Raw genomic sequence first — 15379 nt, forward strand, 5'->3', positions numbered from 1 at the left:
TTTTTTGGATTCAACAGGAAGGCTTTACAAGAGATTCTAATATATCTGCAGATTTATTTCCATCACTGAAAGCATGTGAATTTTTTCTGCTTTCCCTCAGTCAAAGTTTATGGAGCTAAATTATCAGAGGCATCTTAGGAGAAATTGTATTTGCTCATGATCACATCATTTGCACCTTTTTACAAAGTCAGAGAGGACTTGTTTTTAATTTGTTCCTTAAGGAAATACGTGTTTAATTATTTTGTTGTGTTTCTTCACTGAAAAATATGTTGCCTTAAACTCCTAGTGACATTCAAAATAGTTTAGGAAGAAGGCTACTAACGGTGATATTACTTCCACTCAGCTCTGCTTCCCCAGGAGGATTATAAATGTTTTCAAACTACCAAAGAGTATGCACACACACACAGTGCAAAATTCTCTCTCTGTGCTTTTATAAACACCAGCACCAATTCCATTCCTATCTAGCTAACACTTATAGAGTCCCCGTGAACAGAGAGACTGTTCTTTCCATTGAAATGTATTAAGAAAAATCCCACTGTAAGTAAAACAGAATTATAATTGCTTGGCTTAAACCTCCAGAAAGCCTAGTCCCTAGGGGGAGCACTTTTATATCTGCTCTCTAAATTATGACCAAGAAAGGGAGATTATTTTATTTTGTGGGGCTTCCCACTTGCTTACTTGTGCAATTGCTCTGCAATGGTCTCATACACAATTCATTCTCTGCTCTATGGATTCCTGTGAGAAAGGGATCAATGGGACAAGGTCTACAGAGTCACCCTGTTATCTCACACTTTGTTAGCATCAATTTCCACAAAGCCAATGCACTGGGATGTTTGTAGTGGCCACACTACACTAATTAGTCACACACTAATCCCAATCCAAGGGAAGGAGGATGAAGCCATAGTACTCACCCATGTTGTGTATTATTAGATAAAGCAGATGCCACCATTGTGCATCCCCTGCAACAAGCCATTCTAAAGGATGCCATTACTGAGGGTTTCCTGAGGACTGCAGGAAAGAATAGGACTGAAGCCGCATTAGGTCTAAACTCCACTATGTGCACCCTCTCAGGAGCAGGCATGTCACAGTCCCCACATGGCTCCTACTGAGTTAAAAAAAGAAGCTTTCGATTATCTAACTTCACCTGTCTCAGAAGTAATTCCAGAGTTTGGCTTGTTATTAAAAAATCCATGCATATGTAGATGACATATGCCCTGTTTTTCCTGGAGACTTTCCTTCTCAGACAACAGTAAAATCATGTCCACTCTTCATAGAGGAGCAATGAGAAGCAGTGAGAATTCCTTTAGCCCTTATCATGAAGCTGGCCGTCATTGCTGTCAACTGTCCCCTTGAATCTTGATTTAGACCATTTCTGACTGAAGACTGAATGTTAGGAGATTTGGTAGAAAAATATCAGGATGCTAGAGTGTTTGTAATTTTCTTACAGTTCTTTATAACCTGCTACAAGCTTCAGTCAAATTTGTAGTGTCTGAAAGATGAAAGAGAAGCAAATACAACCTTACTAGGAGAGGTATTTTTGGCCAGTAAGAAGCAATTCATGATAGTTAAATACCAAAATACTTACCCCACAAATGGTTGAAAGAGCTGAATTTTCTGTCCCTAGTCAGTCAATGAAAATCCAGCCAGAGGATCACGAAATGCAGTGTATTGGTTTCCTGTTACTGCTGTGACAAATTACCACAAATTTAAAGACTTAAACAGTCCAAATTAATTTTTTCCAATTCTGGAGGTTTGGAGTCTAAAATCAAGGTGTTGGCAAGGCTGTATTCCATTCGGATGCTCCAAGGGAGGTCCTGTTTTCCCGCCTTTTCCAGCTTTCACCAGCTGCCTGTGTCTCTGGATCCCGTGCTCGTGTCCCTCCGGCCTCTCGCTGTGGGGTCACAACCAGCACCGCTCTCTTCAACCTCGCGCCCCTTCATCAGGACCTGCGGGATTATTACCTTGGATTCGATCTCATAATCTAAGATAATCTCATTTTAAGAGTTTTATTTTAATCGTACCTACAAAGTCCCTTTCTTCACGTAAGGCAACATTCACAGGTTATGGGAATTAGGACTTGGCTGCCTTTGGGCTGGTCATTATTCAGACTAACACATTCAGCTGGGGACTTAAAGAAAGACTGGATGCTCAGGTCCATACCTCCTAATAGTCACCTTCCTTGTAATCAAGAGAGAAAGGTTACGTGTGACATTGTTTAAATCCTTGGATCCAAATATGTACGAAGCCAACTCGGAATTTTCTGCAACGTGTACAGGACTTAACCGAGGTACCAGAACAGCAAAGCTGGGATTTCACTCCAGGTCATGTGGTACCTGAGTATGGACTCAGGAGCCTCTTGACCACTCTAGGGGTCACTGATGATAATGATCATTTGTCCTCCATTTAGGAGGGCCTCTTAATTCTTGCTTAGTGCTATCCCTCTTCCCCTCTCACCTCTGCTTGTCTGGGCCACAGGGACTTACACCGGCTACTTCAGAGCTCTGCTCTCCGCTAATCCTCACCAAATCATGAGCCTTTTTCTTCCAGTGCTTTCTTGATGTGCAGTGACTCCCTGGATTCTAGGACCACAAACAGATACACTGTTCCTGGGGTCTAAGAAAGGCTTTGTTTTAGAGAAATAATTGACAACCTCCCCTACCCCACGCATATACCCCTAAATTTGAAAAGCATGCTGAATTTTCAAATTCTGTCACATTAAATTATTAAAACTGATGTGCTATTCATTGGCTTCTCGGAGAAATTGCTCTTCACTCTGAGATCTTGTATCACCAAAACGACAGCTGTTGCTTCGCACTGGGCATAAGTATAAACATGAGGTACTGCAATGGCACAAGGCAATCAATTAATTTAATTTATACTAAGTGGCAGACAGTTATTGTTTCTAAACTAAAATACATGATTGATTTCACTGTATTATGACACTTTATATTTCTGTCTTTTCAATTTGTATATGTTAATCCCTTAAGTGAACCATTTCAGATTATCCTATTTCCTGAGGGACATTCAGGGTTACACACTTCCTTGAAGCATTACTCTGTTTCCCATGGAAGACTCTATGGATTACTGTGGAGAAAGGTGGGCTAAAAGGGGCATTCGTGGGTGAGAATGGGAGGGTGAAATGAAGCAGCAGCTATTTTGCAGCTCACACAGGCTGTCTCTGGTCTGTCTGCTGGTTCACCTGTGCATGGGGCCACACTGGGCCTGCACCTGCTCCCCACTTCCCTGCATCTTCCTTCAGCTTCTCTGAGTCTGGGCTCCAGACAAGGGGATGACTTCTCCTGGAGGACTCTGATGCCACTAAGGTCAGAGGCAGTGAGAACTGACACAACATTTAGTCTGACCTTGTGTGTCCCGGCTTGTTCTTCTCTCTCCAGGTTGCTCTTGCCCTAAACATCCATTTTTCCTTCCTACTTCCTGCCCTGTAGACTTTCAGTTCTGACACCAGACTTGACAACAGACTTAAGAAGACAACTTAAGCAGCAGCCACAATTGTGTAAGATCAAATCCCTTCGGAGAGATAGATCTCTTCGGAGAGATTTTCTGTGTCAACCCTGCTGGATACAATAACCCTGTCTCAACTATGCAAATATCTGCTTGTGTAAACATTGGCTCCAAGCTGCCAGGATAAAAAAGCCCAGTTTTAAAATACATTTCAGGTTTGTAACTCAGTGCTTATTGGCTACATAAACTATAACACTCACTTGTGGTTTGACTTCTCACATATTATTAAAGGTCAGGAGCTTATGACTTTTCCTCAAATCTTGTTTCTGGACGTCATATAGCCTTAACATCAATCATTTTGAATTTGACAAGTGGAATGTAGATATTTACATACTTTTATTTTGATATTTCACATTCCCACATGAAAATCCTACCATTATCATATTTTGTTATACATTTGATGATTCTTACATGGCAGGATGCCCTTCACTCTTAAGTATAATAACTAGAAAAAAAATTCAGTAAAGCATCTAAAAAAGTCATGATTCACGCAGTGGAGATTATGCAATGGTGTTTGAATTAAGGATCATTAGTGCAAATTCTAATATACTTTACAGGTAATGGGTTCTTATAAACAATGGGTGGTAACTTACCTCTTTGTAGATAAAATGCCCTACGTTTTATTTTTTTAGCTATGTAGACTCATCGTGGTGCTAAATGTATCTCCTGTTGCCAACTACTTGCAGGAAAAATAGTACATGTTGTGAACCAGTCACCTGACCCCCATTGTTCTGCAGGACAGCGTAGCAACACTGCTTTTTATAGAGGGGAACACCCTGGTTAGATGATGCTGCTGATATATGAGTCATTTCTCTATTTTTCAAAATATAAAATAATTCTAATGCCAGGAAAAACATGTCAAAGCATGACATGAAAAAAGAAGATATTTAAAAAGTTAAACTCCCATAAACTCTAAGCCAGAGGTATAAATTGCAGGCTGCTATAAGGTCACAGAAATCTAGGTGTGGGAGAGATAAACTAAACCTGTGCACCTTGCTGTGCGCTGGAATTGGAGTGCTTGGCAGTCTCCAGGGAAACGAGAGGGACTGGAGACAGGTCTTTAAGGCTACTATGAGCATTTCTCTGCATGTTGTTGCTGGGCATTGGGTAGGACTGGTGTCACTTCCTGTTCTTAAGGTTCTCACAATCTAGTATTCCTGGCTTTGATGTTGGTTTCTGTATTTTTCCATCTAATTCCATGCAGTATTTTCTTCACTGCCTTAGACCCTGGGCTGTTTCCATTCCATGTCAGTGGGATGGATTGACCTGGCCTTCAAGCTTCAGATTCTGATCTTTGAATTAAGGGATTAATCTTTTTATTCCTGGTGATAGGAAACTCCCTGGCCCTCCCAACACGGTCCTTGGCAGCTTGAACTTCTATCTTGGGAAGGGCTTGCTGCCACCCCAGGCACTCTGCTAACTTCTCCTGGCCACAACTGCTTCTGGTACACTTTGCTTCCAAGGTGGTTAATTCATCAAGCTGGAGCTCAGTGGGACTTACATAAGCATCCAGGCTAGATGGCACCATGCTGCAAGTGCTCACTGGTAGTCTTTCTAGCTGTGTGAATTGAACAATTTCCTTAATCTCTCTCTGCTTTACTTTTCTAGTCTGTTAAAGGGGATAATAATAGTACCTACTTTACAGGGATTTACAAAGATCAAAAGTGTTATTATTTGTGAAGCAATTTGAATAGTACCTGGCATATAATAAGTTCTGTATAAGTGCTTGTCAAACAAATTAAGGACAAACGAATGAAGGATAATAGGCTATGCCACCCAACCAAAATATATCTCTTTGGCATAATGATTATGTTGAGTTAATTGATTTTGAGAAACAGCAGGCACTGGGGAAGTTCTGAAAACAAAGCTGGGGGTTTAAGGACATCCCCCTTTTGTGGGGGAAATGAACATTTACAAAGAAACTCTATAAGTGTGTCTCTCTCTCTGTACCAGAGAAAGAACAGTGACCCTAAACCACAAGAGGATCTAATCAGTGGAGAAGGCATAACAAAGTGCGTAACATACATGGCCCTGTTCACTCTGCTTTTCCTGGTGATCCCCCCACCCTCCTCCTAAAACCTCTCTTCCTTTCGTCTTTAGTTGAAAGTGATATTTCAGTTGGTAGTAGCTTGAGAGGTCTCAGGAAGTTGCTTGGTTTCCCTGGGTATCTCCTATGCATATGTGAAGTATACATGTTAATAAACTTCTGTTCCTTTTTCTCTTGTTTTTTCTGTCTTTTATTACAGGGCCTCAGCCAAGAACTTAGAGGAGCAGAGTGAAAATTATTTTCCTCCTACACAAACAAATAATTAGCATGTTGGGGAGAAAAGAGCTGGTGATGACAAGGGAGAGACATCTAGGATCTATTAGAGATGTCTTGCAGGTTCTTGGGAGAAGGAAGGGCAGAGTCATGTATTTGTCATTCTTGACATAGACTTTAATGAGCTCAGCCTAGATACAATTTTAAAGGTGATACATTTACAATTACTATGCAACCTTTCTTCTACTCTTTAGAAAAGAACTGAAATGTATTCTCTTGGGAGTAAAATCAATTTATTTTTTATTGAGTACTTACCTACTTCAAGGCAGATGCTACAGAGTGGGGACATGTGTAATAAAAGTACACATGGTTCCTACTCAGACAAAGCTTCGATCTAGTTGGTGAAACAGGTACTATAGCTAATTGTGCCATCACTAGTTTAGTAACAAATGTAAGGAGTGCTCTGGAGGACAAAGATAACGCATACAAGAGTCCTGTCTTAAATCTGTGGGTCAGGGAAAGTGTTAAAAAAGTGTTATTTCATCCTCAGAGCTGAGACTTCAAGGAGCTGGTTAAGACAGGGGTTTGGCGGTGAGGACGAGAAGGCTTTCCAAGGAGGTGGGGGCTGGGTTTGGAGAGGGAGCATGGCAAAGGCTCTGGGATCACTTTGTACTATATGTGATTCCTCCCCTCCCCCCCCAGAAAGAAAGAAAGAAAGAAAGAAAGAAAGAAAGAGAAAAGAATTCATGTCTTCTTGTAAAAGGAAGGTGTGGTGGTGGCAGATGTTTTACATTATCACCTGTTTCCCCAAAGGGCAGGCTGTGTTGGTGTTATAGCATTTTACCAGCATCGTGCAATATTGGTAGGGAGAGTATTTCTGATTGAGGGAGGTGAAACTTCATGGAGGGAATTATATTAGGGTTTTAAAGGATGGGTTGGGCTTCAATAGATATAAATAAACTACAGAATAAGAAGCTATAGACCAAATGAATTACTATAAAATTGTAACATTTTGGTATTAGCAAGATGGCAGAACTTTTTGTTTGTTTTTTGTTAAGTCTTTTCTTTGGGCTCCTGAAAGCAGACCAGGGAACCTGCTACCAGAACCACTTTTAATAAAGCTGTCTTGTTTACAGGTTTTTGATAAGCTGTCTTATTCTTGAATAAATAAGAAACGATGCCATTGTTCCCTACAAAATAGCTGAGGTTTTACTTGAACAAAATCTGTTTGGAAATGTTAAGCTGGTTACACAGAACTAATATGCCTCAAGGTGGTCATTCTCTCTGGATTAAAGCTGTGGAACAATGGCGGCTCCTGTTACAAGGAAAATGACAAAAGACCATTATGAAGAGGGACAAAAATCTCTGTTCCCAGAGTGGGGCTGACAAGCTGAGAGTTCCCCTCTACACACCAACACAAAAGCCTGATTGCCTCAGATTGTTTGTTTATGTAAATCAAAAGGCAGCCATTAATTCTACAAGTGGGACTGCTAAGCAACAAAGAAAGTGGCGGTTGGCCGATTAGTGGGCTGGTGGCAAATCTGACAAATCCTATTGCCTTTGTTCCAAGTTCCATCTGGGCACCTGTAGAAAAAAGAAGCTTGTTATTATGCACTAAAGAAAATGTTCTTAGAGTAGGAGTTGGAAGTACAGGACTTGAAGGCAACAAAACGTATCATCAAGGATCTGTTTCCTCAGTTTCCTCAAAGATCTCTCTAAGTTGGACTCAACTGTACATCATGACAGATGCTCCAGTGACATTCAGTCAGGTGGAGTGTAATGGGGATATACCACCTGAAAATGGTAAACCACCAATCACTGAGGCCAATGAGGCAGTCAGTGATGTGGACAGCACCCCACCCTACTTCAGGGCAGAACCCAGTCTTGCAGACTTGCCCACAGAAGGAAATCAGGAGAAAAGTGAAAAACTACAAGGGAAGAGAATACTGAACTGGTCCATGGATGAGAAGATTCTAAAAGGTAAAACATTTTCCTTCTCTTCAATTTGCTTGATTTGATTTGTAAGCTCACTCTGGATTCTTTTGATAAACTGTTAGGACAGGAATAAGCTGTACATCTTCCCAGTCCTATCCTTGCCCAAATGTGGTCCCTTTTCACAAGGGGTTGCTTAGCACAAGGACTAAACCTGTGCCACAGATCCAATCCAGACTTATGTATTTCATAACTCTGGGACCCTGGACAACTGTCCTAGCTTCCTGAAGACTTAGTTTTCTCAGTAGAAGGCAGAAGAATGGTGCCAACATTTGTTGGGTTGTGAAGATTGGTTAAATGTTAACTACTGTTATTTACTAGTATTACAGACAGCTCCATTATTATTTGAGCAAAAGGAATTCAGAATTTCAAGTTTTTCTTCTAAATATACCTTAACATGTCTGCATGATGGTTATATACTTTAGATATTAAAGGAAGATTATCATTATGTATACAATTAAAGAGGAACAAATGAAGAAATGAGGCAATAGAGTAAAATCATTATTTTAAGTGACAATTAAAAATCAACGAATCTCCCTAGTTACAATCTAAAATTATCATATTTAGTTAACCCTGAACTACTTAAATATTAAAATATTAATCTTTGTGGGTTTTTTTTTCAGAAAAACCAGAAGAGAATCTCTTTATTGTTCATAGGGCCATCACAGATCTTTCTCTCGAAGAAACAAGTGTTGATGAAATGACATTCAGAGAAGGTAAGAGGAACCTGTCTCCACTATGTACACAGCACTTGCTTGACTGGCTATGGATGACAGTTTTGGCAAGGGATGATGCATGAGTGTGGTGTTGAGAACACAATCCAGGCAATACCTTTCATCCCTCAAAGCCACAATAGGTGGATAAGGGAATCTTCATTATCTGGGGGTTCCACCTTACAGAGTATTCTAGAAGCTTCAAGACTGACAATGTATCTGTCTCTTACTAAGCTAGTCCACTAAATCAACCTTTCTTTTTGATTTAGTGTCTCCAAATCTGCATCAGGCACCTTGTGTAAATGTTAATGTTAATCCTAAAAATTTTCCATTAACATACAATTTAAAATAATCTTATAAACTTATTTGATCTAAAAGAAAATTCCAGTCCTCTGATCTAAGCACAAAATGGTTACCTAATTCTTGTTAAAGGAATCTCCCAGGTGATAAAGTTAATTTTAATCGTGTTTTTCAGAGAATATGAGAATAAAAGGAACACTGATTTTTAAGTGACTGTATTATGTTGCAAATAAAGTCAAGAGACTAAGAGATATACAATCTTTTAGACTTCTCTTCTAAGGAAACACCTACATTCAAGCAATTTCCAAATACAGTGAAGGATAAGAATCTATTAATTAATTATTTACTTCCTCTCTTACAGCCATAACTGTCTCATTTCAAAATTGAAGTCAGCTTATTAGACCTAAGCAATTTAGTTTAGTTAGCACCTTAACAGGAAAAATATTATAGGCATTATTGGTTGAATTATTAGAGCATCACATAAAAAGTAGATGCCAAGGAAGACACAAATGTGGCTGGCAGTTTCCTGGACACCTGTCAGACTGCCCACCATCCACATGCAGTGGTCCACTGTGTGGGCACAAGGAAGAATGTAGTAAGCAACAGGCATTGTCAACAAGCTCTTACATTATCACAGATAATTTATCAGGCTTAAGCCCCAGTGAAATGGCTAAACCTCTTTGCCCTAGTCTTTCTGCTCCCAATTAGTTCTTGGAGGCAGGATCACGATCTTCCACCTAGAGCCCTTTTCAAATTTCTAATCAGAAGTCCAATGGAGACCAGTTTTTTTAAAGGATCTTTCATTTTTATTAAATAGGAAACAAAAGCAGTCTGGATTTAAGGTAGTGGGTCTCAGTGTGAATTGTCCCATGAATGAATCCTTCTATGTTTGGAGGAACATATGTTTTTCCTGTAAGCTAGAGGTATGTATACATTTCATTGTCTTTTATTTTCACAATGGCAAATAGCTATAAAGTCTTCAAAGAGAATACTCCTAATTCAAAAAATAGAAAGATGCTAAAAATACTGAGGAAAAACTACCATTTAAATTCAAGAAGTAATTTTATATGTGATGACTCTATGCCCGAGTCATGAATATGAGTGAAAAGAACAGTTTCTTTGGTTCTTGTGGAAAAGAAGAACACAAAACAAAGCTCAAGAGGACAGCAAACATCCTAATGCATACTTATTTATAGTGTAAAGAACATGACTGGGTACCTGTGTACAACTAGTCAGAAGTGATAATCCATCTTTAAGTCCATTTTTATAAGTTTGCAATTTGATTCCTGTAGTTGGGGAACAAATAGAAAAATAAAAGAAGAATGAAAAAACATTTTTTAAAGATTTTATTTATTTATTTTTTAGAGAGGGAAGGGAGGGAGATAGAGAGAGAGAAACATCAATGTGCAGTTGCTGGGGGTTGTGGCCTGCAACCCAGGCATGTACCCTGACTGGGAATTGAACCTGCGACACTTTGGTTCACAGCCCGCACTCAATCTACTGAGCTACTCCAGCCAGGGCTACTGAGCTATGCCAGCCAGGGCTGAAAAAATTTTGATGGAAATGAACTTGTGAATATCTTTCAGTGAAAATAGATAATCATGGAAGGGAATGGCAAAGAGAAACCTCATCTGTCACTTTTGTTAAAAACTCTTACAGTGTTGAGAGGGATCAGCGAATCCAGGCCTGCCTGACAAGGGACTCTGCTCAGGCAATGTTTCTGAGTCACACACTTTACACACCGCAGCTTCCCACACAAGTCCCCTAGCAGTGAAAGCTCCAAGAACTACCTCTACTCTCATAATTGATTCTTTTTTCCATTCATAGTAAATATTGTTGAGAACACCCTCTTATGATCTGTTTGTAAAGTGAAGTGTGGAGTGGATTAAACTCCTTAAAAGTCAGAGAAATGGACATCACATGGAGGGTTTTCAGTGGGGAGGGGGAAGGGAGGAATAGGGGGAAAGGTACAGGGAAGAGGACGCATAATTGGTAGACATAAAATAGATGGGGAGAGGTCAAAAATGGTATAGGAAACAGAGAACTCAAAGGACTTATATGTACAACTCATGGATGTGAACTAAGGTCGGGGAATGCTGGAGGGTTGGAGTATGCAGGGTGGAGAGGGGAGAAGGGGAGTAAAATTGAGAAAACTGTAATAGCATAATCAATAAAATACACTTAAAAATAAGAAAAATAAAAGTCATGGAACAATACCAGACAATTTGAATTAATTAGTTGTCTTTAGGGACGTGTTTAAAACAATAGGCTAATCTAGCACTATGTAGATACGACCTCAAAATTATTTTTAAATCTTGGCTGTCTAGGAATTAATGGCAGGAATATTAGACTAAAGTGTGCGTGGTTTGGTGGGTTTGGTGTTTCAGTCAGCTGTAGCTCCTGACTTTGGACCGTCTGCGCTCCTCCATTCCCCCTTCACACCTGGTACTTTAGGCCAGCTCTGAGAAGCATGGTGGCAGGTACTAAATGTGCTCCTGTGAGCATGGCCAGAAGTGGGTGGTCATTGTTTTTACTATTGGAAGAAATCCATTTTTTCCCCATGAGATACCTAATTTTTCTTGAAGTGTGCATGTGCCTGTGTGTGTAGATAGAGGTTCAAATGTTTATTTTATATATTCACATCCCATCATGACAGTCTAAACAAAATTTTTAGAAGTGTGTCTCAGGGAGTACCAGTTTCACTCAGTACTGTAGCCCACAGCAACAAAAAATCCATAGTCAAATTAAATTAAGTTGTCAACTTTCTTGGAAATCTACAATGTTTATTAGCATGGCGTGAATACATTCTGAAGAAAATTTCTTAACTGTGTTTAATTCAGTGTTTTCCAAACTAATTGAATGGTATAGTCCATTTTATTATATGAAATATATTAGTAACCCATAACATAATATTTCATAAAAAACATGTGGGGAAATGATTGTCCAGAAATATAATTTGGAGAATAACATCTGAGGATTTTGGAACCTCTGCACATCTCAACTACCAATTGATTTTGCTACAGGGCATCAGTGGGAGAAGATTCCTCTGAGCAGCAGTAACAAGGAAACAAGTGGACAAAAGGAAAGAATTGTTGAGCAACCTCTAGAAGAAAGAGAAGATGAGGGTAGGAAGAACATAGCTTACAAGGCAACTGAAATTGAATGGCTGGGATTTCGAAAGCCTCGCCAAGTGGATGTGGTACCTGAAGAGGAGCAAGAGGTTTGGGATGAAGAAATTAACAATGAAGACGATGATGAAGATGAAGTTCGAGTGATAGAATTCAAGAAAAAAAATGAAGAGTGTCCTCCCTTAAAGGAGGAAGGTGATCCAAGTGAGGACTCCCCACTGAGCAGCTCCAGTTCTCAGCCAGTGACACCCGATGAGCAGCCAGCTTTTGGGAAGAAGAGTGATATTTCCAGAAGTACTTATTCAAGATACAATACAATATCCTATCGAAAAATCAGGAAGGGGAATACCAAGCAAAGAATTGATGAATTTGAATCTATGATGCATTTATAAACTAACTGAATCTGAGAAGTTCTCAGGCCCACTAATGCAAAAGCTAATCCTATTTTCTTGAGATGTATCTTTGTGTGCCTTATTCCACTTATAAGCTTTAAAGTTGTGGAAACTTACTTTCTGTTTTTCTGTAGAATAATGTGAAAATAACCCAAGACAAAATTCAGTCTGGTAACTTGAAATCAAAACCTTTACATTTATTTGTGGACATTTGCTTTTTAAAGTTTCACTAACATAGCATTATGGGATAAGCCCTAAACAACCAGAACCCTGGGGAATCTGGCATAATTTGGCTTTAAAAGGACCAGTGCTGGGAAATGTATTCATTGAATGAAGAAACCTATTTGAAATGGTTCCTATATTTCTTCTGGGGTCTTTCTTACTGTAACTTGAAGCTGATAGAAAGTCTGTTGTTAACTCTTTCTTAACTTTTAAACATTATTTTATAGACTCTGGCAATAAACTTTTGAAAATACTTTGCCTTTCCTATTATCTTCAAAAAAAATTGAAATGGTTTCCTTGGTATCCACAGAGTGAAAATTCTGTATGGGCCTTCTTCCTCAGTGTTACCATTCACTGAATTTTCTCACTAGAGGAGCTGAGCAATTGTTAGGAGACTTCTGTATACTAAATGTTGCCTTTATGCTCTCAAGATGAATTCAACCCATTGTGAAGTAGACATAGGGAGGGGCTATAAAATTGATGGGCAATAGACTAGGGTTTTATCAGATAATTTTATTTCTGTGATGGAAAATAAAATCTTGCCTAGCAAAATTAATGTCATTAAAAATGAAAATGAGAACTTTATCACATTTTAAGGAAAATATCCTCCCCTTATTATCATGCTTTCCTTTATTAATAATATGTCAGAATAATTTTCTTTCCTAAGAAACTCATAAAACTCTAGTCATAACTGTACCAGTTACTATGAAAATGGAAGTAATTAGCTTAGAATATTCTCAAAGTAGAGTGTGAGTATATATTTTTAGTGAGAAAGCTCTGATAGTTGTTGGGAATATATAATTTACTGGACCTCAGCCCAAATCAGATGCTTAAAATTGTGCCTATGGAGTTTAATCATCCAGTGTGTCAAATAATGTATTGAATATTTATGAAAATGGCGAGTCTATATTTATATAGATTTCTTAGAGAGTTTCATAATTTTTTTATTTCATGCCTCCATATATATTACCCTGTACTTTCTGTCACTACAGATAAAGATATTTTTTGGCCCTGCAAATAAAAAGACAATTCCTTATTGTCTGAATGTAATATAGTCTCCATTGTACTATTCAACCCTTTGTTCATTTCTTTTTCATTTTGTAAAAAAACCCCAGTTTAGCTCTTCTTAGATTATTGCTTATTTATGTGTAACAAATCCCACACATTTTAATGGCAATTTCTTTAATTCTTCCTGGTCATATAATATATTTCCATAGTATCATATACTATTATTTAGTGTTTACAAGACTCACTTTTGAATTAAGATTGCAGTGTTCTTTTTATTCTTTCAAACAAATACTTTGCAACTTGATCATACAAAAGTTCTGCCAGCCTTAATCTGTAGAACCTGTAGATTTCATTCTTGACAAGGCAAGTTTTCAAAATAAAGCTAGGAAAATCAGGTCTTTATTGAAAAAACTTAGGTAGAAAAGTGATGTACTAGGACAATTTCCTGTTTATTTAGATCCTCTAAATCTGCCCATCTGGACAACCTATTTTATTTTCTGGATTACTGATGACTTCTGCAATTTTCTACCTAAATTCAAAGCTCAGTGCTGTGTTATCCTTCATAGAACAGGGGCATATTGTTAATCTACCATCAGCAGAGCTCGTATTTTAAATTATTCCAGGGAAGGTGATGATGCAGTGGTGGACTATGACCATGTGATATGGCCAAGCAACTAGCTCTCCTGGGGAATGCATATAGATGACAGATAGATGATAGATAGATAGATAGATAGATAGATAGATAGATAGATAGATAGATAGATAGATAGTAATGCTGGCCTTTTTACTTTTGTACTCTTTAACCAGATGATTAACCAATCACGAAAACTTTTGTCAACAAAACATTTTTCAGGGTATATTCAAAGAATAAATACTTAATGCTCATGGATGAGGCAATGTACTTGCAAAAGAAAAACTGTTCTTTGTCATTGCCCTATGCCACTGTCTTACACTAAGGCCATGGAGTTAAGTGACCACTAGTAACATGACACTGATGGGTGGATGTTTGGTTCTTTGTAACCTAGGAAGGACACGGGTCTAGTTCAGATTGCATGAGGCATATTATCATATTTGAAACTCACATGAGACATTAAAATACAAACTGCTAACTACGCAAGAAAGTTTACCACTTCTGTGATTCAAGGTTCAGAGTTGGGAGAAGGACTCTAGTACCTCAGGAAGGAGAATTAATTTATTGTGGGAATGCTGATATTTCTTACATGATTTTTTATTTTCCTTAGTTGCTGTGTGAACAAGAATTAATAATAGCTCTATTTCTTTGTCAATATAAAATTTACATTTAATATAGTGCTAACTTTGAAGACACAGAATATGTCAGAATCTATCTATCATCTATCTATCTATCTGTTAACAAATAAATTAAAGAACTTCTGTGTCTGACTTGTTCTCAATAAAAGTTTGTGTCCTTCTTTTTGGTGCCTAGGTTTTATTTTCTTTAGCTGCCCTTTAAAATTGAGTAAAAATACTTGCATATCAACAACTATTAATATGATCAATAAATGCTGCTTCAGAAAGCAAGAGAACACATTATTTTAATTCATTTGTATTATTATATCAGAAGGTATTAAGATGATTGTACATGAAATTGCAAGAAATTTGTAATGGGTTCATGAAAAGTTTCCATTACTTTTATAGGAACTGGGCTATTGTTTTAGATGCATTACTCCAATAGTCGAAAAACATATCTTTGTAGTCATTAGGTAATACATGTAAATTATGCCGACATTTGTATAATAGTTGTTTCTGCATATTTACATAGGGTAGTATTTTTTGAAACACTTTCAAATGGCAAATGGACATTGAAGTTTTTCAAAGTGATAG

The 15379-nt window shown here is 38.2% G+C and overlaps 1 protein-coding gene across 1 annotated transcript; it reads left to right on the forward strand.

Annotated features, from left to right (window-relative positions):
• Positions 1-7296: 7296 nt before the first annotated feature.
• On the forward strand, positions 7297-14923 carry ERMN (ermin). Its single transcript, XM_045853797.1, has 3 exons — positions 7297-7762; positions 8398-8490; positions 11811-14923. The coding sequence occupies exons 1-3, from the start codon at positions 7522-7524 to the stop codon at positions 12305-12307; spliced, it is 831 nt and encodes a 276-aa protein (XP_045709753.1). The 5' UTR covers positions 7297-7521; the 3' UTR covers positions 12308-14923.
• Positions 14924-15379: the final 456 nt, after the last annotated feature.

This window comes from Phyllostomus hastatus, unplaced genomic scaffold, assembly GCF_019186645.2.
Source record: "Phyllostomus hastatus isolate PE091 unplaced genomic scaffold, TTU_PhHast_1.1 phas_contig_1, whole genome shotgun sequence".
Classification (NCBI taxonomy): Eukaryota; Metazoa; Chordata; class Mammalia; order Chiroptera; family Phyllostomidae; genus Phyllostomus; species Phyllostomus hastatus.

Excerpts from the sequence above, each read along its gene's own strand:
- ERMN (XM_045853797.1), top strand. The coding sequence starts at position 7,522 with ATGACAGATGCTCCAGTGACATTCAGTCAGGTGGAGTGTAATGGGGAT. Across the intron at positions 7,763-8,397 it reads GGATGAGAAGATTCTAAAAG|AAAAACCAGAAGAGAATCTC; the intron begins GTAAAACATTTT and ends TTTTTTTTTCAG. Across the intron at positions 8,491-11,810 it reads TGAAATGACATTCAGAGAAG|GGCATCAGTGGGAGAAGATT; the intron begins GTAAGAGGAACC and ends ATTTTGCTACAG.